Source organism: Myotis lucifugus, unplaced genomic scaffold, assembly GCF_000147115.1.
Source record: "Myotis lucifugus unplaced genomic scaffold, Myoluc2.0 scaffold_332, whole genome shotgun sequence".
Lineage (NCBI taxonomy): Eukaryota > Metazoa > Chordata > Mammalia > Chiroptera > Vespertilionidae > Myotis > Myotis lucifugus.
The window spans coordinates 84,632-107,933 of NW_005871380.1; the positions used below are offsets into that span (position 1 = coordinate 84,632).

The window sequence follows — 23,302 nt, forward strand, 5'->3', positions numbered from 1 at the left end:
TTCTTTCTCATATCTCAAGGATGAGGCCCTGGTCTGGTAGTTCTCCAAGGGGGTCCCTGACCCGCCAGATCTAGGCAGTAAGTGGGTCTGAGCTGGGACACGAAGGCCCGTCTCAGGGGGCCCTCTACCACGCCCGGCCCTCCTCTGCTGCTCTCCCCTCTGAGCGTTTCCCTCCTCCACCTGCATGGCCCTGGGACAAGGGCGGCCCTGGCACTCTGTGGGCTGGCAGTACCTCTGTGCTGAGGAACAACGGAGGGCTGGGTGGGCGACTGGTCACCAGCGTGCTGCCTGCCCTGACCTTCCTGCCGCTGTCCCAGACCCAGCACGGGAGATGGCCTGGAGCGCTGTGGGCAGCACCCGAGTGCCAGGCTGGCCACGGCCCAGACGGACAGGTGGGCCGGTGGGTCTGTTCTGGGCCAGCACCCCAGCCCTCCCTTTTGGAAAGGAAGATGGGGAGGAGCCGGGGAGGAGGGTCATGGAGCAGGACTTCAGAAGGCCCCCCTGCCTTTCCTATCAGGAAACACATCCTGTTAGTGTCTGGCTGCTGCACAGGCAGCTATTTGTTGCAGTTGGCTACGCCCTCCAGCTCACCAAAAACAGCCTCAAAAACAACCATTTCCTCTCTGCTGAGACACAGAGGGAAAATGCACGCGTGCGCGCGCGCGCGCGCACACACACACACAGACACACACACATACTTCCCCACAGCAAGCTCTCTGCTTTCCAAGACCAGCCGTTTCGTGTTGGAGGCACCAGGCAGGGGCTCAGGCAGCACAGAGGCTGCTGAACCCGCACTGCTCCCTGCGGCCCTGCTCAGAGCCTGCCTACCGCACGGGCTGTGCTCGGAGCGCAGCTGGTTGTAAGGAGTGAGGCCGGCTGACACCACGCTGCCGCCTGTCTCTCCTCCGCAGTTACTCTCTGTTCTCCCGCGTGGGGGACAAGAGGCTGCCAGTCTCCCTGGGCCTCCGCTTCCCAGGACGACGGCGCATTCAGGACTCTGGGCTCTCGCTGGTGCCCTGCTTCCTTCTCGGGATGGGCCACGCAGTCACCTGCAGAGCAGGTCTGCCCCTGCTCCAGGTGCAGGAAGGCGGGTAAGGAGGACCGTGAGGTGGGCTCACCGGCACCTGTTGCACGGGCCTTCCCAACCCTCCAAGAATGAACGGTGATGTCCTCTAGCCGCCCCTAGCGCGTCTTGGTTCTCCCAGGCCACAGCAGCTGACCAGGACCGGGACTTTCTCCACAAGCGGTTGGCACCAGCCGTCAGTGATGACTGTCCAGAAACTGGTGGCCACCGCCGTGCTGGTGGCCCTGGTCTCTCTCATCCTCAATAATGCGGCAGCCTTCACCCCCAACTGGGTGTATCAGACGCTGGAGGACGGGCGCAAGCGAAGCGTGGGGCTCTGGAGGTCCTGCTGGCTGGTGGACAGGGCCCGGGGAGGGCCGAGCCCCGGGGCCAGGCCCGGACAGGCGGACACAAGGGAGTGCGAGGCCCTGGGCTGGGGCTCTGAGGCCGCAGGCTTCCAGGAGTCCAGAGGCACCGTCAAACGTAAGTGCTCGCTTTTCTGTCTCCTTTAGGGCGGTAGGGCCCCTGGCCCTGCGAGGCATGCAGACGACGTGGGTGGAGTGTTTGCTGACGGGTGAGGGGTGCTTTGGTCTGAGGGGCAGCGCTGGCTCTTGGGGAACCAGGGGGGCCCCCGAGCTCCGTGCCCACCCTCCCCTGGCAAGTCACAGGCACACTTCAGTCCTCCTCGGCTCAAGCCTGCCTCTGTCCTTCACGACAGAGTTCTCCTCACGCAGCAGAGGGCTTTTCTCGGGCGTACACACGCTAAAGAGCAAATGCATTAACCAAACCAAGAAACACACATTTTTTTCTCCTGGTGGAAATTAAGATGGTTAACGAGAAAAATAAACAAAGAAGCTTAAGAACACATGGCTGAGTTCTGACTTCATTCCACAGTCGTCAGGGTGGCGACGGCGGTAGGCAGCCCAGGGGAGACCCAGCAGGGCTGACTGTGGGTGGGACACCGGCCGGCTGCAGCGCCCGGCCCCCCTGCCCCTCCGTGGCATCGCGGGCCCTGGCTGGCCACACGGAGCGCTGGGTCTGTCCCTGCTCGGGAAGCTGGGAACCTGACTTTGAAAGTAGGGTCCGGTTTGCGTGTCCCAGAGGGAAGGGTTCACCTACGCAGCCGTGGTGGCTGATGGGCAAAGTCTCCCAGTGACGGAGAGGGTCTAAGTTGCAGGTGGGTGTCATCCCTTCTGAGGACCAAGCGTGTCTTTAAGGAAATGTGACACACACGAGACTGCAGCTGGGCCTCCGCTAGATGCTGTTGAGGGTGTCCCCAAAGTCTTCAAGCAACGCAAACATGTGATGTGCCCGCTGTGTGGGCTCGGAACCCCGGCCTGTGAGGGAGCCCGGGGCGGGGGGGGGGGATGTCGTCCCATTTCATAGGCAAAAACCGGAGGCTGCAGGAAGCATGGGCTCAGCCGAGGTTCCTGGGGGCATGCAACCCACTCTGTCTACTCAGAGTCCCACACCACAGCCTGAGGGGGTGTCTGTCCGAAAGGTGGCTATCTGCCTGGCAAGTAGGGAGTGAAACGTCTCTTTAATAGACCAAGTGCACGAATGACTTCAGACTTTTCTATGAGCTCTCAGGACTCAGGGGCCTGTGGGGAACTGGACAGATGCAGATGGACTGGGGTGTCTGTAACTGGCTGGTCGAGAACGATCCTTCTGGTAGGGGACTGTCCTGAGGAGCAACGAAAGCCAGTGGCCCAGCATGGGAGGGGGAGCCCTGGGCCTCAAGGACTCCTGCCACGGTCCCCCCCGCTGACCAGGTGCCCTCCCTGTGTGTCCACTCCCTCTGTCCCCATGCTAAGGACTGGTCACCTCAGGCCAGGAGGACACACAGGGGTCCTCCTGACCCCCACACAGCCAGCCCACGCTGCGCTTCCCTCCTGCCCTGCCACGTGTCCTGAGCAGCCCCACTCACCCGCCCTGGTTTGCTGTCCGTCCCAGACTACCTGCTAAGCTCCCTGACCAACTTTTTTCCGTTAATCCTCACCTGAGGATATTTTTCCCATTGATTTTTTTATTGAGAGTGGAAGGGAAGGAGGGGGTGGGGAGAGAGAGAAAGAAACATCGATGTGAGAGAGACGCATCAACTGGTTGCCTCCCGCATGCACCCCAGGTACGTGTCCTTGACTGGGAATTGAACCTGGGACCCTTCAGTATGCGGGCTGATACTCTAACCACCGGGCCACACTGGCCAGGGCCTGACCAACTTTTAAAATATCCTCCCGCCATTACTATGGTGCCTGTGGCAGCTACCCTTAACGGATCTCTGAGCATCAAATATTTACCCAGAACAAGGGAAATGTCTACAGAAGCTTCTCTTGAGCAACACTGAATTGAGCAAAGTGAGCCCACTTCACACCAGGTCCCTGTGACATGAACAGGGAGCAGCAAGCCGGCATCCTGGCCCTGGTGGCCCGGAGCCGGGGCTTCCCCCACCACCTTAAATCAAGCCAGTGCCCAGTCCCATTCGCTCTTATGAACAACCCAGCCCACGCTGTGCCCACAACCTAGCTGGGCACAGAGACTGGGAGGAAGAAGCAGGGAGTGCTTGGACGATGCCTGCTGCCTCTGCATGAACACCTCCACACCGGCCAGTTGTCGCTGTCAAATGATCCCGTGCGTCCGTGACGGGGCGGTGGGGTCTGGGTTGCGGAGCTGCTGTCTGGTGCACAGTTCAATCCCGAGGACCCATCTAGGGACGCCAAGGGGACACGCATGTCCCCGGTCACACATCACTGGTCCTGCTTCGCCCAGAGAGCCAGGCCGCCCTAGAGATCCCAGACCTTGCGCAGGCAGCGAGGGCAGCGGTTAGGGACAGCAGGAGGCTCCGGCCAGTTCTGAGCCAGCGGTCCTGGCGACGCCCTATGGCAAACATCTGGAGAAGACATAACTCGACTTTGGTCAGGGATTTTGTGCTGCTGGGTGTGCTGAGCAAACTGGGCAGGGGCACAGGGATCAGCCAGTCCAGGTCCTCCAGCTGCCCTCAGATCCAGTGGGCCGCCTTGAGGATGCTTGCTGGGCGGGACGCAGCGATCCTGACTTTTATTACTGACCAGGTGGCTTTTTCCTTGCTGTGAGGTTTGGGGGGAACATGGGAGACTTGAGGGCCCCCTTCGGCTCCCAAAGAGATCTCACAACCGAACTCTGGTGTCAGTCTTACTCTGGTCCCGTTTTCTCCGTCATTTTTCATCTTTCCCTATTTCATGCATCCTGTCAGGCACCTGATGCTTTTTTTCTGAAGGAGATGTATCATGAATAAACATAATTAAATCCTGGGTACATGCCCTGCCCATTGGCGATTTGATGCTCTCCGGGCCCAGGTGGGGGGCCTGCGTCTCCCTGGAAATGTAGGTGGACGGGGGGTGTACCACATGCTGCCCGGCCAGATGACATCCGTGCCACATTCACATTGGGCTCCTTAACAGCCAGGCACTGGCTCGGGCTGGTGTGGCCCCTTTGGTTGAGCATCGTCCTGTGCACCAGGAGGTTGCTGGTTCGATTCCCAGTTAGGGCGCAGGCCTGGGTTTCAGGCTTGATCCCTGTTGGTGGTGGTGGTGGGAAGTGCAGTTGGCAGCTGAGCAATGTTTCATTCTCACATCAGTGTTTCTCTTTCTCCTTTCCACTCTCTCTAAAATCAATAAAACTATATTAAAAAAATTTCAGGTCCTGCTGCCCAGGCTATGACATAGGCAGTGTTAGAACCTGTAGAACGCCCGGGCGTGGTGGGTGCCAGCCTCCGAGGGAAGGGAGTACGGCTCAGAGAGGAGTCTCCTCAGGCAGCATGGCGAGTCCCTGAGCGTCACGTTCCAGCCTTTACAGCCTCTGGACATCTGCAATATGGATCCTCCAGGACTTGGGCAGGGCCTCGGTGGTGGCTTGTGAGCTTGGGGACGCCACCTGGAGCCACTGCTGGGTGTGCAGCGCAGGGCTGTGCACACAGAGCTGCTAGGAAGGACGAGGCTGGATGCCCGGGTGGGCAGGGCAGCAGGCGGAACACGGGGAGGGATCGGCCAGGGTCCCTGGTGCTGAGCTCCTGGCTCTCCCAGCCTCGGTCATGTGGTCTCACCGCACCAACACGTGCTCCCCTGGTGCTCGTGTCCACCCCAGGCCACTCCCCTCCTCAGCCAGCAATTCATTCAAGTCTTTCCTCACCTGCAAGGCCGAGCCTGGGAAACCGGACGGACTTCTCTGGGTCTGGCTGTTAACCTCCGTCATGTCTAACACCCTCATCTATGAGGTCACTTCCACCCCCTAAATTCTACATCTTTTAGAGAAGCAGAGCCTCTGTACAGTCATATAAATGGTAAAAATAACTGCAAAGAAAAATCAGTGTGAAGAAGAAGGCAGGAGCCCCAGCCTCAGCCTTGGGGGAGGGGAGGAAATCGCAGACCCCGGCGAGCACACGCCCCTGTGCTAAGGCTCAGAGCACTGCGGCCTCCCTCTGCCCCGTGTCTGCTCCTTCCTCCCAGCCCTGGACCCACCGCCACACCAGGCCTGGCCCTGCTGGCACCCTGGGGCTCCCCAACCTCGCCCAACCCCTGCCTCCTGGCCCTGTGAAGGGCTTCCAGTGATGGCAGTTGTTTCTGTGATTGCTCTGAAGACTACAGATTGTGAGCTCAATCATGGGGAAGTACAGCCCACCTGGGTAGGGGCTGTGCCTGCAGAAAAGCGATTGAGAGAGCAGGACCCACAGCGCTCAGGCATCTAGTGGCATTCTCTCTCTCTCTCTCTCTCTCTCTCTCTCTCTCTCTCTCTCTCTCCACTTGGCCCTCGGCTCTGGGATCTCCTAGAATCTGCTCTTACTTCCCAGAAGCGGGGCCTCTGCTACTGTCCTCTGGCATCCATCTGGCCTCAGAGCCAGTGGTGCCACCCCCAGGCCAGAACGGGCACTGGGAGGAGGCCTGGGACGGGGAAGGGGAAACCCTGCAGGCTGAGGATGACAGATGGATGGCAAGAAGGAAGCAGCTGAGACACAATGGGGAGGAGGAGCGCACGCTCCATGGCGGGAAGCGGCACAGCACCTCCACTCCACTCAGGCCGCACAAGCCTAACTGTGACTGTTGCCGGGCAGGGACAGGGAGCCACAGAAACCCTCACTGCCTGACATGAGCGGGGGGCGGGGGGCCCCGGAGGCTGACAGACCTCACTTGGCTCTGTGGTGGCCACCTTAACTGCCCAGAAGGGCCGCCGGGAAGGGACCTGATGCCCCTGCCCCTGGCCCTTGCGGGTCGCCCACAGCACTGCTCTGTGCTTTCTCTGCCCTGTGTGTATGTCCCGTGCACCCCACTCCTGGACTGGGTGCGGGTGGGGGAGCAGAGTACATGGAGCCTGGGTTGGGGGGCAGAGGGAGCTCAGTGAGGCTGTCAGTGCAGACAGAGGGATGAGCCCCAGGAGGAGAGAGAGACCCAGCCCTGAGCCGCCCGCCTGTGCTGACCACCTGCCTTCTTTCCTCTCGGCCCCTCCAGTGCAGTTCGACATGATGCGAGCCTGCAACCTGGTTGCCACGGTGGCCCTTGCTGCGGGCCAGCTCACTTTCATCCTGGGACTGACGGGCCTGCCCCTCATGTCGCCGGATTCCCAGTGCTGGGAGGAGGCCATGGCTGCTGCGTTCCAGCTGGCGAGTAAGTACCCCTGGGCCCCGAGGGGCAAAGCAGCGGCAGCTTCTGTTGGGGCTGGAAGGCCCATTGTGGCCTCCTAATGCCACAGCGGCCCCCTGGGTCACCCTCCTGCCCCACCCGTCCCTGTGGGCAGGAGCAACAGGGTGCACACGGAGGAACGTGCACACGGGGTGGGGCTCGCGAGGATCCGAGCAGCAGTGGTTTTGTATCTCAGCGTGGCCCTCGGCCCTTTTCCATTTTGAGACAAGGTGCTGACTCGGGGATGACGTGCTGGCTTCCAGTCTTCGGCATCTAGCACTTTCTCTGCCCCCTGCGGCCCGTGTGGCGGTGGCCTGGGTTCATGCCCTCCTGAGGGTGCAGCAGCCGGAGGAGGGGTGCAGCAGCCTGCCATCTGAGGGGGGCGAGTGCCATCTGAGCCTATGCCTGGCGGGGGGAGGCAGCCCCGCTTTTCCGCAGGGCAGCCAGGACCAGAGCCACCAGGGAGGGAGCCTCTGGAACAACTTGGAAGCCGCCACAGCCCCGGGGGGTGGCTGGAGGGTGAACTGGGGCTGGGCATGAGCACACCTTGTGGTCTCGGGTGCGAGCGGTGGTGTCAATGGTGGAATTGCTCCGAGGTGCCTTGGTGGCCGTGGAGGCACCGTGAGGGGCCGCTCTGCTGGTTTCTCTCGGCCTCTGCTCCTTCTTGCTGGCTCGGGGTTAACCACCGTGGAAACCTGGGATGTTCAGGCTTTCCGCTACCTACCGGGGAAAAGTTCGGCCCGTGGTCCCAGGGGGAAGAGGCTGACGAAGTGGCCAGGGCAGGAGACACTAGTAGCTGACGTGCTTGGCGGAGAATGGCAGCTTGTCCCAGTGTTGAAGGTGCAGTTCCAGCGAGCCCAGTGGAAGGAACGCTGGGAAGTCCGAAGTGAATCATTCTAGGAATAACGGGTCCCAGCCCCATCCTTCTGGAGAACAATTCCCAGCAGGAGGCTGAGGCCGGCAGGTGTCCGTGTGCGGGAAGTGCCTGGGTGTGAATGGGAAGGGCCTCCTGCGCCGTGAATGGGAGGCGGTGTGGTCCTGAGCAGGTCCCTGCCCCAGGCTGGACGCAGCAGGGGCAGCTGAGGGCCGACCGGAGGAGAGCGCGGGGTTTGGCTCGAAGGGGACTGGACTGCACCTTGGCTCTATCAGTTACTATCCATGTGACCCAATCCACACCTCAGTTTACCCAACTGCAAAGCAGGGAGGAAGTCTGCCCCCGACTGGACTGATTCTGAGAATTAATGAGGCAGGAGGACGGATCTCTGACCACTCTGTCCCCCTCCCCCACCCCCTCCTCCATGACTGTGGGTGAAAACCCAGACATTCCGAGTGATTCAGGAAAAGCACCCATTTGCCCTCTGCTAACCCGAGGGCTGTGAAACAGAACTGGTTTCTCGCCTCAGTGAATCAACCCGTGTCTATCACGTGGGGCTATCTGAAATTCCATCCCTTCAAGAAGGAAGTGGAAGATTTCGAATCGTGATTGGAAAAGCTAGATTAAAAACAGACATTTTAGTGGCATGGAGGAAATGGAAGTAACATTTCCTGATCTGAAAATAACTCTTAGCAGGATCATCAAATCACTCCCTGCACTGTTTCTCAAGAATTTCTTTGAAACATTTATTTAGAAATATTAGGAGAAATATTGTGGGTTTGGTGTGAAACTGACATCTTACTTCCTGCAAACTCTTATTTTAGAACAAGATAGTGTTATTTACAAGTAACATTTTTTAAAATCTCAAAGGGCGGGGGGAGCCCCACGAGCTAAAATCGAGTTGTCTTGCAGCAGCCCTGGCAGTGGGAGGGCTGCCAAAGGTCCGGGGGTGGGGGCTGCGCTGGTGGGGGGCAGGGACATGTGCTCCTCTCCTAAGCATTTCCAGGCCAGCACGCCCTCTGGGCAGGCCGGACGGGGCTCTACCGAAAAGTCAGGCAGCGGCGGATGGAAAAAGCCAGGAGCACCGGGCGGCAGCCGGCGCTGTTTCGGACACAGGCGGCCTCTCCCCTTGGTGTCTGCCCGCTGCTCCCCACGGGTCTGTTTTGCCCAAAAAGGAAATGCATTTGGCCCTGTTTAGACTTGTTTCATTGACAAACAGTACAGAACGCAGCTATGTGCCTTTCTTCTATCGCGCTGCTAATTTTAGAGTTAGGTTTTTTCCTGTGCTCCGGTCTGTTTTAAACAGCCAGGGGGAGACTGAAGGGCGCCAGGATATCCTGTCCCAGGAGGGGGAAATGCCTGCTAGTACCTGTTACGCAAGCCAACCTTGAGTCCCCAGTGCCCGGGCCAGAGGGTGGGCAGGGGAGGAACGAGGAAGGGAAAGCACATGGCGAAGCTGGGGGCCGGCAACAGCTGGGCCCGGGCAGAGGCGGCACACGCTGCCAGGAGGGCGCCCGGGCCCTGCCGCCCGCGATGGGTATCTGCCCACTTGCTCATTCATTCCCAGTCGTTTCTGGGCACAACCCACGCTTACACGGTGCCTGGCCTGCGTCTGTACAAGGACAGTCTCAGCCCCTCAGAGCTGCGGCTCCAAAGGGCCAGGTCACACTGGGGACCCTACAAAACGGCCATTTCCATGGATCAAAACCTAGGAAATAGCAGCCATTTCACCCGGTTTGCTCTATCATGTTCAGGCCGCCGCATGCAAGTGTCTACGTTCTTTGCAGAATTTTCCAAGTGTAATTTTAATTGACCTTAAAGGTGAAAAAAATTCCTTTCTGTCCCCTATTCCACCCCCACCCCATGAGCTGAATATGCTGTGAAAAGCCTGCATTTTCCCTGTGGAAAGCACTCTGCATGTTAGACACGAGCCCAGGCCCCGCTGGGTCTCTAACAGCCCCTGGAAGTCGGGGGCAGGAGGGTGCAGCCACCATGGAGGGGCTCTGCACTGTCCCCGGCCACTCCCTCCTCCCCGCTCTTCCTGTTGTAACCAGTACATGACAGACACCAACGGTCAGGCACCCTCTCTCTTCCTCCCACCACTCAGTCTGCTGGTATCCACTTCAGAGCGTAGAGGCCTCTCTGGAGGCGACGAACAGTGAGGCTGCCACCACGTGCCCCTCATCTTCTGATGACGGCAGAGGCTCCTGCAGGGTGGGGCCCTTGGGCCATCCCAGCCCCCGAGCCAGCAGCTGCGACGCATGGGCCCTGCCTTGCGGGCATAAGTGCTCTGTCCCACGGCCTCACACAGGCATGAGCCGAATTCGATCTGACTCACTCCACACACTTCCTTTCTCCTTGACCCTCCTGGTTCCTCCTCTCGCTGCTTCTCTGTTTCTTCGTGTCTGTGGTCTCACTGATGTACGCAGAAAGGCAGTCAGAGCAGGGGTCAGAGGGCGCCACCTACGAGAGGTGGAAGGTCTTTCCCAGACTCGGATAAGCGCAGATGCTGACCACTTGTGTCCGATCCTGGAGCAGAAGGTAGAGCCGGGGCACAGGCTGCAGCAGCTCAGCCGTGGGCCCTCAGGGTTCGGAGAGCAGTGGCTTTCCCAGGGCGTGTGGGGAGAGTGGGCGCCAGCAGGCTGCCTGGCTCTGGATGTGGCACCCGACCACAGGCCTGCAGACCGTCTTCAGCTGTGCTTGCTGCTGTCGGCATTCTGACTTCCCACTACGGCCCTGCTGGACACCACCACACGGAGACGCTCCAGTCCCCAGGCACAGCCTCCGTGCTCTGTCAGGACTTAGGGCTCCCCCGAGCTCGCTGCGAGAGCCGGAGCCCCCCAGTGCGCCCTCAGCCCACGCCACGGGCTGACTGTCCTGGGCAGAATGCTGCGGGGGCTTGGAAATGTCCTAAGTGTGACCCTCCTGCAGCGGCCCTCACTGTTGGCTACGCAGGACTGACTGCCACGTGTGGCCCTCGCTGGCGTTTTCAGGTGGGACGAATGATGTCGTGGTTATTCAGGGCTCTGTACTTGGGTCAAGTTGCGTCTTTGAAGGGTAACTCCTTGGCCACCGCTGAGCCTCCGGGGCAGTGCACTGTCTATCGGAGTCCCAGCCTGAGAGCCTTGTGGCTGCACATGCTCGATCTGGAACCATAGTGGGTGTCCCCCACGGCTCGCCATCCTTCGTCAGTGCCTGTTGGTGCTCCCCCTGGGGTGGAGGACTGTGCACCCCACTACTGAGAGCCCTGGGCTAGCAGGCCATCCCCCTCGTCTTGGGAGCCAGTCTTGCCTGATGACAAGATGGGGTCATGCAATGGGGGACCCAAAGACCAGGCGTCTCATGTACTCCCTCCCCTAAGCCCTCCTCTCTCACCCCCACTGCTCATTCAAGCCTGTACATATGCCACCTCTGATCTGTTTTGGAAAATGCCGGTATATACGTGAAAAAATTCCCTAGCACCGCCGCATCAAGGACCCGAGAAACAGTGTCCCGGGCTGCACGCATCCATGCCTGTGACACCCAGACACTTTATGATAAAAACACAGTACCCTTCGCAATGTCCCAAAGTGGGGCTTCTACCAAGCCATCTGCCTTTAGACAGTGGCTGCAGGTCCACTAGCCACACATTTATTGCAGGGTTTCTTCTCAGGCATCCATGGGTTTCTTATTCTAATATTTGATATTATTCCTAGTTTATGATTTATCAACTCTCATCATAAGTAGCCCTCACCCTCCATCTCGGCAGAAGTTTCAGTCTGGCCTCCTTGTCAATCACATGAGTGGCCCTGGACCTTCCTCTAATCAGTGGTTCTCAACCTTCCTAATGCCGCGACCCTTTAAGACAGTTCCTCATGTTGTGGTGACCCCCAATTTCATTGTTAGAAATTGAACATAATTAAAGCATAGTGATTAATCACAAAAACAATATGTAATTATATATGTGTTTTCCGATGGTCTTAGGCGACCCCTGTGAAAGGGTCGTTCGACCCCCAAAGGGGTCGCGACCCACAGGTTGAGAACCGCTGCAACTTATCATTTTCCTCAAAGTGCAATAACCACAATGAAATGATGCAGGTCAAGTACAAATGTGTCCGTGCCACACCATCCATCTTTGCAGAGGCCGGCTGTTCCATGTCTCGTTCTGAGCTGCCTTCACAATGGCCTTGGGGGCTCCTTGGAACATTCCCCAACAGCTCCTCATCTCCTCTATGCAGCTGCCCAGCAGCCCCAAACCCTCGTGCTTTTCTCCCAAAGACGGGGACCAGCACTTATCTGTTTTGGGCCACTTGCACCCCAATTTCCAAAGACTGGCACCGTAGAGAGTTCAGTGCCATCTGCACACTGAGCTCTTCCCTGCACACGCGCACTGCAGCCGGGACATCAGTCCTCGCGTGACCACCTCTGGCGCCAGCTCGGGGCTGCACTCTTTCTCTGGCCTCGGCCAGTCCCCTCCTCGAAAGCTTGAGCAGGATGACTAAGAGAGTTTACTGTGGAACCTGGTCAAAAGCCACGTTAAAAGCCTCACATGGACTCATGTCTGCTGGTTTCCTCTTTCCATTTCTGGAAATAATTAGAGGTTTTCTCCTGATGGCAAAACCTATAAACACACAAGGAGCCCCTTACCCCGCCCCTGAGAATGCTGATCTTATCAGTCCTCTAAGGTCAGTTGAGGTGATCAATGGTAATTGTCTTGGCATCTCAGGAGCTGGTGGGAATTCTGCTGTTTTCTTAGGCTCAGGGACCTTCTCATAGGACAATATGAGGTTTTGCTTGGTCTGGATAAATTTCTATCTTCTGCCTCTGTGTCCCATGGCCCAGCCTACATCCCCACTGCACCTCTCATTTCTCCTTCTTCTCCCTTTCCTCCATGCTGCTCTGAGCGCCGGCTCCTACGGATGTGTCTGATCATATCAATTGTACCATCTTTAGTCTGTCCTTTCTCCAGAATCCCTCCCTCTAGGGCAGCGGTTCTCAACCTGTGGGGCGCGACCCCTTTGGCGGTCGAACGACCCTTTCACAGGGGTCGCCTAAGACCATCCTGCATATCAGATATTTACATGACGATTCATAACAGTAGCAACATTACAGTTATGAAGTAGCAACGAGAATAGTTTTATGGTTGGGTCACAACACGAGGAACTGTATTTAAAGGGCCAGAAGGTTGAGAACCACTGCTCTAGGGAGAAACACTGGACAGCCACTGCCTTTCTGCTCACAGTGTAGGAAGAACCCAACCACAGCTGTGCCTGAGTGGGTCCATTAACTAGCTGGTTTGCTCTGTAAATACTCTCTCTCCAAGCCTCGCGCCAGCTCCGTCACAGGTGCCTGCTCTGCCAGTTCGGCTGCCGTGCACACTGAGGCAGGTCAGCCCCGCGGGCTTCCACTTCTGCCACCTGCATGTGCTGACCGTCACTCAAGAGGAAGGCCCCATGACAGACACCGCCGCCCGAGGAAGCGGGCAGGAAGGAAGAGAAAGGGAAGGGCGCTCTGCAGGCTGAGTGTGAATCACACTGCCCACCGTGAGGCCGGCTCACAGGAAGGGGCTGCTGCCTTCGCAAACAGAAATCCACGAGGAGGGAACCAACTCCATGTGCAGAATTTGGTGTGTTTGCTCAAACTCTCCCCTTTGATTTGGTTCTGGACAAACATGAACATCACTGCAAAGTCTTTCCAGGGACAACTCTGAGGAGAGAGGGGGTCTCTACATCAGGCTGTAACAGAAACAGAAAATCTGAGGTTGACCAGCACAGCCCCATACCTAGCGCCTCAACACCGCGCTCCCCCTCAGCCAGAGCTCGATGAAAGTAAGAGGCTAGTTTGATTTCAGAAGGACGTCTGTACAGGGGACTCCCCGGCCTCTGGGCTGAGGCTGGAGGCGCACAGGGAGCCCACATGCTCTGCCTTTCCGTGTCTCTGTGGCTTTTCACTGCTGACACGTGGCACCCACAGAAGATCCCACGCTGCCTGTGTCTGCTCAGTGCCCATAGCCCGCATTGGCTCGGGCGGGGCTGGGCGACTGTTAACGCCTGGACCCAGCGGACACTGTCTAGCACAGTGGTTCTCAACCTCCCTAATGCTGCGACCCTCATGTTGTGGTGACCCCCAACCATAAAATTATTTTTGTTGCTACTTCATAACTGTAATTTTGCTACCGTTATGAATCATAATGTAAATATCTGATATGCAGGATGTATTTGCATTGTTACAAATTGAACATAATTAAAGCATAGTGATTAATCACAAAAACAATATGTAAATATATATGTGTTTTCCGATGGTCTTAGTTGACCCCTGTGAAAGGGTCGTTTGACCCCCAAAGGGGTCGTGACACACAGCGCTGGTCTAGCAGCTGCCCCTGGACGAGGCGGGTGCGAGTGTCACTGCACCAGCCCTGCCACGCAGCCACGCAGCCGCCGTGGGGCCTGGGCTCTTCCCGCAGCACAGCCCCCGGGCCCGCTGTTTCAGAAGGTTCTTTGCACCTTCCTGGTGCAGAGGAGGGTTTTTCTAAATGTGTTTTTTAGTGTGAGGGAAGCCAACCCCTTCTTTGACTATATGCTGCATTAAAAAAAATGCAAAAGCCAAAACTGATCTTTACACAGAATAAGTCGTGTAAATGTGATAACTCTCCCTTTCTACTTCACCTCTGAGTTACACCAGCTGGGAAGTGAGACACCCACACCTGTGCTGGAAACAGCCAGTGCTGCTCACGGCTGGACTTTCAGGTTTTCAAGAAAAATGATGAAATATAGGAGGCACCGCTCGTCCATTTTCACTCTGTACAAACGCCATTTGTCAGGCCGTGCATTGCCCCTGCCCTGCCATCTTTATCACTTTCCTGCTCGTGTTTTCAGGATGAGGTGGTGACACCCAGGGTGTCTGTGAACAGGTGAATGTACACTTCTTTTTTCTTTTGTTAATCCTCACCCGAGGATACTCCCATTGACTTTGGTTGCCTCCTGCACACGCCCCAACCAGGGCTAGGGGCTGAACCGGCAACCCAGGAATGTGCCCTTGACTGGGAATCGAGCTGTGACCCTGTGGTGTGTGGGCCAGTGCCCTAACCACTGAACCACCGGCCAAGGCAAATTGACACTTCTTGAATCAATTATCCATACCCTGAACGTTCTTTCATCTTGTAATGGGAAAACCAGACACACTTTGAAACTGCAGTTTGTGTACCTTGTAGGCAACATAGCTAAACACAGAGAGGAAATAATAAACAGATTCCAGTGGTTACAAAATCACAGCCTAGCCCAGCTGGGTGTTGCTCAGTGGTTGAGCGTCGACCCAGGAACCAAGAGGTCACTGGTTCGATTCCCAGTCAGGGCACATGCCCGGGTTGTGGGCTCAATCCCCAGTAGGAGGCAGCCGATCAGTGATTCTCTCTCATCACTGATGTTTCTCTCCCTTTCTCTTCCTCTCTGAAATCAATAAAAAATATATACTCCGTATATTTTTAAAAATCACAGCCTACCCTACTTTCAAAATACAATAGTGATCTTAAGAAAAGAAGTAACAGTACAGTTGAGTAGCCTGAGCTGCTGGGAAATTTGAGTGTGGGCACGGGACAGCGTCCGAGTCTTGCCACTCAGTGCTGGGACGGTGCCCTGGCACTGCCAGGGGTTAGAAGTCAGTGGCCGCTCCGCCCCCGCAGTGCTCAATGGGTTAGTATTTTCACCACTTGGAGCTCAGAGTGCGCTCTCTCTCCACATGCTGGTCTCCTGGTGTCACAGGCCTCGCCTGAGTGCTCTCTGGGAGGGCTCGCCCAGCCACCGTCCCGGCTCACTGCTGGAGTGCTGGCCCCTCACTCCCACCGCACGCTCTGAACGTCTCTTTCACAGGGCGGACGCTACAGTGACTAATTTCATCTTTATCTCCCCAAGAAGAATGCCAGGTCCCCAAGGACAAGTCCACCGAGCCTTAGCAACCCCCGCCCCCCGCCCCCCGCCCCCAGCACACACGAGTGGGATCTCAGTAGGTCTGCCGAACGTGCCGTACGGTAACCAACGCCAGGGGCCGGCACAGCAGCCCGGGCTCCACGCTCAGTGGCATCTACTCAGTTGTGGGGACCGGGGTCCTGTCCCTCTGACAGGTGGGAGTCATTAAGCTCAGAAGAGCCTTCATTCAAGATGGCAAAATTAGTTACAATAGTAATAATTTCTTTAGTAATAAATTAACGTAGTAAAACAAAAGAGATAAAGAAGCTTAGAGGACTTGCTACGGAAGCTGCTATTCATCACGTCTTCTTTCCCAGTGACCACACTACATTCTACTCTGCATTAGGGGATCTCCTTGCATTTGTCTCAAACTGGGTGACTCTCTGAGAGGCCGAGACGAATGGATGGGCCGCACTCCAGCTGCAGGGACAACAGCTGGAGGAGGCACCGTGCTGTGAGCTTAAGCGGAGTGCTGAGGGACCAGGGACCAGATGATAGAAGGCAACCCTCCCGCCAGGGCTCTTGAAACACAGGGATGGCAGCACCAGGAAAGGCCTGGAGGTGGAACTTGGCATCTCAGAGGCACGGAGAGGCACCAATGTGGCTACAGAGTGACAGAGACAGGGCAGCCACAAGAGAGGGGGAGGAGATTTGAGGCGGGCCCGGGCCAGGCTGAGGTACGTCCGAGGGCAACAGCTGCCACAGGGCACCTGTGCATGGGGGGCACATGATGCGTGTCTTCCAGAGCTGACGGTGCGCTTGGAGGAGAAGCGTGTAAATGCATCAATATCTGCTACAGAACCGACTACACAGGCGAAAGCAGAGGCTGACTGCCAGTGTCAGGACGGACTGCAGGAAGTGCTTAATTAAAGAATCTAAAATGACATGCACTTCTAAGATATTCTAAATGTCTTATTGTGAAATATGTATGCAGAGAACTCAGTGAAACGTGTGTGTCCTGCTAAAGACACGCTGACGTGAACACCGAGAAGCCCTGGGTGTCCTTCCCGTTGAGCCCTCTCTCCCCCGGGAGGTAACCGCTGTCCTGTACTTGTGTCGGCCACTCCCTGTGTTTTTTAAATCCTCACCCAAGGATATTTTTATTGTTTTTAATTGATAATTAGAGAGAGAGAGAGAGAGAGAGAGAGAGAGAGAGAAACAGCAATCAGGGGCCTCCCATACATGCCCCAACCAGGGCTCAAACCTGCCACCTAGGCATGTGCCCTGACCGGGAATTGAATCTGCAACCTTTTGGTACGAGACGACGCTCCAACCGACTGAGCCACCCGGCCAGGGCTCCCGGGGGTTTTATACTTTTATTCCCTCGTCAGGTTTTCTTAAAGAGCAGCCTGGCGGCTGAGCCGGTGGGAACCATGCCCATGTGACTGAGCTGTGTCCCTGGGACGTCCTCTCGCACCACTGTTTCTGCAGCCCACCCAGCGCAGTGCTGCCCACGCAGCCGTGCGCCTGCCCCTTTCCTGTCCCGGCGGCCCAGAGCTCACTGTGTCCGTGGACACGAGTTTCAGACATTGCACCTTTGGGGCACAGTCGTTTCCTGGATGAGCAGGAGTTTCACTCCGGTGTAACCCTAGGAGGGCAACACCATGCTGTCCTGAGCTCCCACTCAGTGAGGTGGGACCCTCTGCCTCGAACCTGGGCCGACACTTGTGCTTCCTCCCTTTCTACTTCTGCCAATCTGGTGAGTGAGTGCCTTCTACTCCTTTCTAGATTAGGGTCACCTCTTTCCATCCAGCTCTCATAATTCGCCAGTCTCCACGGAAATGTCTTACAACGAAATTCAAGGTCCACTCTCTGTGTTCATCAGCGATGTACACCAACCTCAAGACAGGTAACTGAGCTGGGAGAGGGGGTTGCCCTGGAGACAAGAGAGGCCCAATTCCTTCACACTGTTCTGTTAGGACCAATGATGCGGTAGAACTGCAGCCGAAGCCACGTGACAGATTTAAAACATTCTTATAACACACACAACACGAAAAGAAGCTTAGTTTAAAAAGGGAGAAACAGCCAGCCATCATGGCTCAGTGGTTGGGCGTTGACCTGTGAACTAGGAGGTCACGGTTCGATTCCAGGTCAGGGCACATGCCTGGGTTGTGGGCTTGATCTCCAATAGGGGGTGTGCAGGAGGCAGCTGATCGATGATTCTCTCTCATCATTGATGTTTCTATCTCTCTCTCCCTCTTCCTTCCTTTCTGAAATCAATTAAAAAATATTTAAAAATAACCCTAGCCAGTTCTGCTCAGTAGATAGAGCATCGGCCTGCAGACTGAAGGGTTCCGGGTTTGATTCTGATCAAGGGCACATGCCTGGGTTGCGGGCTCGATCCTCCCTGGGGGGCGTGCAGGAGGCAGCCTATCAATGAATCTCTCTCATCATTGATGTTTCTATCTCTCCCTCCCTCTCCCTTCCTCTCTGAAATCAATAAAAATATATTTTTAAAGAAATTCTTTTCAAAAAATATATTTAAAAATAAATAAATAAAAAGGAAGGGGTTTCGATCACAGCAGAGGGTAAGCGTCAGTACCCCTCCTCCGGGTGGGTGACTGACACAAACCAGCTGCTGCGCTCGGGGTAAATTCCTTCTGGTCGAGCTAAGTCGTCAACGCTGCCCTCCCTGCGGGCTCCCACTGGCCTCGCTGGGAGCCCCCTTCAGTCAGGGCCTGGCTCCTCTCATCTCAGGCATAAGCTGGATCCTAACTCGCTCTCCCTAGCTCCCATCCTGCCCCATCCTTCCGAGTCTTGTTGAAACCAGGCATAACAAGCTCCCTTGGGTGATAAAAATGCCCAAAGGCAGTAAAAATGAGGACACATAAAGCATTTTCATTCTCATTACACAAAAAACAGCCACAGTTCCTTCCGCGCTAATGCAAAACTCGGTGCCATAAAATCGTGAGCAGAGGGTGCACCCTTCCCTGGGAGAGAGAAATGAGTTTTTTTGTCAGTGTGCATGACAAACAGAATTAGCTATTTTTAACAGAAAGGAAGTATCCAGAAGCTTTCCATGTATAAAAAGCTCCACAAAGTACTGTAAGAATTACAATAGAGATTAGTCACTGTCACCATTGTTTCCGACACGGCTGAGGTAGGTGAATGTCTAATTCATACATTCTAGAAGGTGCGTGATGATGAGAACATCTGCGTGTTTTTAGAAAATTCAAGCCTGTCCCCCACACCGCACCCCAGCACGGACGTGTCCCCGAGTTAGTAGGACCATTAGCTGGCGTCGAGCTGTTCTCTGCTCCGCGCCACGCTGGGTGTGCATGACGCGGTTTCCTGGGGAAAAGCAGGGGGAGGCCGCGGGGCGGGACCAGCAGGAGCAGACGTGTGGACGTCACAGTGCGGGGCCGGCAGGGACCACAGCAGCAGCAGCCTGGCCAGGGCACAGGGCAGGGCGCGTGGACGGGCCTGAGAGGGGCCACAGTCCCATCTGGACGACGCTGGGTTACACAGAGCCTATGTCTTTGTCAGGCATTTTGGTTCCAAGAAACAGACGCCCTCAGGTCAGCACATCAGAGGGTGGGGTGCTGGTGGAGAAGATGGGGCTCCCCGGGCCTCCCAGGGCTCTGCTTCTGCTTCTGTCCTCACTCTTGCTAGCCATGGCTCCGCTCAACCCCACAGCCTCCTTCGTTTCCTCTGCCTCATTCAGCCCCTTTCCCCCCAACTGAGAAGTGTGACGATATCAGGGGACAAGAAGGGACAGGACCAGCTTCCTCGGTAGCAGAGCAGTGGTGGCCTCTCCTCCATCCCAGTGTCGGGGTTTCTAGCCTGGATTCAGAGCTGAATCCATTACATCAGTTCTGGGTGAAAGTCCTGGCTTTCCTATTGTAAGAATTAGTAAAATCAAGTCTCTGGAGCTCCTTAAAGATAAAATTATTAAAGTAACGATGCTGTGGTGTTAGCTATGAACTCAATGTGAACAAGTCTGGCCTGGCCGGCGTGGCTCAGTGATTGAGCGTTGACCTATGAACCAGGAGATTGCGGTTAAATTCCTGGTCAGGGCACATGCCCGGGTTGCAGGCTCGGTCCCCAGTAGGGGGTGTGTAGGAGGCAGCCGGTCAATGATTCTCTCTCATCATGAATGTTTCTCTCTCTCTCCCCCTTCCTCTCTGAAATTATATATATATATATATACTAATAAAAGGGTAATATGCTAATTAGACCAGATAGACCACATGTCTTCCAGACGTCATTCTGGACATCCTTCCTGACAAAGCTGGGGGCGTGGCCAGCCTGCAAACTGCCTGCGGCCCCTCACCCAGGCTGGCCCCACCCCGCTCCAGGGCCCCCTTCAGGGCAGGCCAGCCATCCCCCACCCATGCACCAGGCCTCTATCCTATATAATAAAAGGGTAATATGCAAATTTACCCTAACAGCGGAACAACCAGAACGACCGCTGGACCAGTCACTATGAGGCGCACTGACCACCTCTTGGTCCCTTTCCCCAGCTGGCAGGCTTCGATCACCTGATGGTGAATGGAGAACCGGGGGTGGGTGGTGGTGGGGGACAGGGCTGGCAGCAGGCAGCTGGGGAAGATGGCCCTGATCGCAGGCCAGGCCTAGGGACTGTACCCACTCACGAATTTTGTGAGCTGGGCCTCTAGTATATACATAAAAAACACCACATGAAACAAAACAAAAAATAAATGTGAACTAGTCTGTGGGAACTGCCATCAGTGGAAGACTCTGGCCACAGTCCCAGCACAGCCCCCTCCCCTTCTAAACAAATGCAACCGGGGGCAGGGGGTATGGGAGAGAGGGAAATTCTAGAACCAGCTGCGTCTATTTAGAAGCTGCGTCTATTTAGAAGTAAGAGGAGAAGCCAAAGGCGCCAGCAGGAGACTCGGACACATCTCCGATCTCAGCTTCTGCCCCTGCCTAAGCATGCAGCTCTAGGCCACCTGGAGTTCTGAAGGAAAATCTCTATTTCTTTAGAAGCAAATGCTAAGAACAAGAAAACGCTTAGGAACAGGAATTCAGACCGAGTTAAACACCAATCAGAGTTGTTACTGAATGAGATTTAGAAAAATGGGTTGCTTTCACTTTGAACGAGTGGAGTGTTTATAAAGGTCAGAGAGCACCTACACAGTTACCACTGGGTTTGTTGGGGTGAGGGAAAGCGAGGGTCAGTGCCACCTTCATGGGGAGGTCGGCTCAGGAGCAGCCTGACCCCTGGAGGGTCCAGGAAGCGCACATGGGGCCAGACTGCTTTCTTTCCAGCCCCGGGCAAGGATCCTGCGCAGGATTTAGCGGGGCGCACACTGCACCCCCACCTCCAGCTACAGACTCAGAGGTCATAAAAACCCACGCGGGCCGAGTGCGGAGCACCTCCACCCTGAAGGCCGGCGCCAGGAACTGGGCTCCTCACCCACCCGGGGAGCGCGGAGGGTCAGGGCAGAGGCACAGCTGCCTCGAGAGGGGAGTCGGCAGGCTTCCCCCGGCTCCGAGGAAGGCTTTCTCAACGCCTGTCTTTCACTTACAGGTTTTATCCTGGTCATTGGGCTGGTGACATTCTACAGAATCGGCCCGTACACCAGCCTGTCCTGGTCTTGCTACCTGAACATTGGCGCCTGCCTCCTGGCCACCCTGGCAGCCGCCATGCTCATCTGGAACATTCTTCACAGGAGAGAGGACTGCATGGCGCCCCGAGTGATTGTCATCAGCCGCTCCTTGACGGCTCGGTTTCGCCGGGGGCTAGACAATGACTATGTGGAGTCACCGTGCTGACGGCTGCCAGGGAGGGGCCCTGCCTGGGACTTTATCCACTGTAATGGAACAGTCTAGAAACCAAGGGACTGCCGGCGTGGAGGCGGCGATTCCTATGGTTTCTTCTATATGCATATGTACGATACACAGGTATGTTTACTATGTTTATATAAATATATGACCATATATCGTCTGTGCCAGCCTCCCTGACCCACTCACAACCTGGCTTCACGCTCACGCACGTCGCAAGGCGGTCAGCCCGAGATGCACGTGAGGGCGCAGCTGCCCTGCTCAGCGCCCTGGTCTAGGGTTAATTTATTCTGTGCCTGCTGAGATGGGCACCGCGGCCAGCCTTTCTTTGGTGAAGCAGAACATCCCGGGAGATTTTCTGGAAATGGCTGTATTTTCCTCGAGGGGCTCAGAATCTATAATCAGATGGTTACGGCTTTAGGACAGGAAGGAGTTAGTAATGTCTGTTTGTGCCTGATTATTTTTCTAAGTTAAAATAAAATGGAAACCTCTTGCCGCTGTCTAAAATGTGTGTTGCATCTCCCTTCACTGCCACGTGGTAAAAGGAATTTGGTCTGTTTTATGTGTTTTTTGTGGGTTAGCAGTAAGAGAAGGGTTGAGACATTTTTAAAGATCTGGTGGGAGTGAAACTTCGGGTGACTCATGTCCTTATTCTCATTTCTGGTCAACTGAGCCTCAGACACCCACCCTCCTACAGACTCTGCATACTGTGGTCATATGTTGGCAGATGCACAGTTAGTGGAGCCGGAGGGGAACGTCTATTTGTTTAAAGAAATTCTGAGAGGGGTCCACTTCTCCCACATAAAACCTTTGGCCTCTCTTCAGTCAAACACCTGGTGGGCGATACCTTCGCGATGCTACACGGATTCTAAACCACCCAGCTCTTAAACCTGTGAGAGGTGAACAGGCCGTAAGTCTCCAGGCTGAACAGAAAACATTAAAGAACTGGCCCATATCCTCAAGGACTGCCTGGCGACATCTAAAGGACCGTCCTTTGATAGCTGCACGGCTTGAGCTCATGCCACCTGGAAGTGGAATCGCTGTGGCCATCCTCTGCCCAGGAAGTTGACCCTGGGCGCTGTGGGTGCCATGCAAAGCCAGGGTAAGGCCCGGCTGTCACTTGGCTGAGCCTCCAACCCCAAGAAACTTTCAGCTTTGTTGCTTTGAACGTTCCAGACAAGTGAGGTGGCCAGTCTGGAATTCAAAGACTGTATCGCTCCAGGATAGTCAGAACAAATGGTCCTGCTCCCCATCTGGGGTATGCGGATGCGAACAGTCATAAAGCAGTTGAGGATGATTTAAAAGCATCCATGGCCTAATCATCTATAATAAAGCTAGCAGTCGGTGTAGCAGCAGCCAGGTGCCTGCCCCACAACCAGTACGCTCATGGGAACATCTAGGTTTGAGCTTCCTCCCTTTGAGCTTCTGTCCGACAATGGATTTCCCCCAAATCATATGCTAAAAATAATTGTTTTTGAAAAAGAATAATGAAATATTTAAGATGTATAATTTTAATAATATTATGTATATGATTATATAAATGTTCATTAAAGTTTTAAAGTTGGCCATCTGGTTGATTCTAGTCTGTGATCGTGTTTATATTAAATGAAAAGTGAGCAGAGAAAGGCTGAGCTACGCCATCCAGCCACTCTAGGTCACTTCCAACAAGAGTCCCCTTGTCCACATGGCCAGTGTTGAAAAGGCCTCCCAACTGGAACAAGGCTTGGCCTGTTTTAGAAATAAGCCAAGCAACCAGGGTCACACACTAATTTGAAAGGCGCATCCATGTTACAGAAACCATCACTGCCAATGAGGAAGGCTTGTTCCAGGCAACTTAATTTTCCATCTTTCTCTTCCCGCTTTAGTTTCATCCTGTAATAATTTTTCTACCCTTTCGAGATTGAAAGCTGTCAAATGTCCCCGGGAAGAATTGCTGAATTCTCTCAGGAACAGAGAGGAAGCTGCTTTTAGACAGCTTTGATTGACTTCTTTCAGAGTAATTTTAATTGCATCTTCACTGTACTGT

General features: G+C 55.4%; 2 protein-coding genes across 2 annotated transcripts in view; one reads left to right on the forward strand and one right to left on the reverse strand.

The window, feature by feature from the left end:
• IFT140 (intraflagellar transport 140) overlaps window positions 1-23,302 on the reverse strand; it is an 89,509-nt gene that overhangs the window by 19,426 nt on the left and 46,781 nt on the right. The window lies entirely within an intron of this gene.
• On the forward strand, window positions 542-22,846 carry TMEM204 (transmembrane protein 204). The gene is made up of 3 exons (XM_006100868.3): window positions 542-1,546; window positions 6,541-6,696; window positions 21,023-22,846. The coding sequence occupies exons 1-3, from the start codon at window positions 1,267-1,269 to the stop codon at window positions 21,265-21,267; spliced, it is 681 nt and encodes a 226-aa protein (XP_006100930.1). The 5' UTR covers window positions 542-1,266; the 3' UTR covers window positions 21,268-22,846.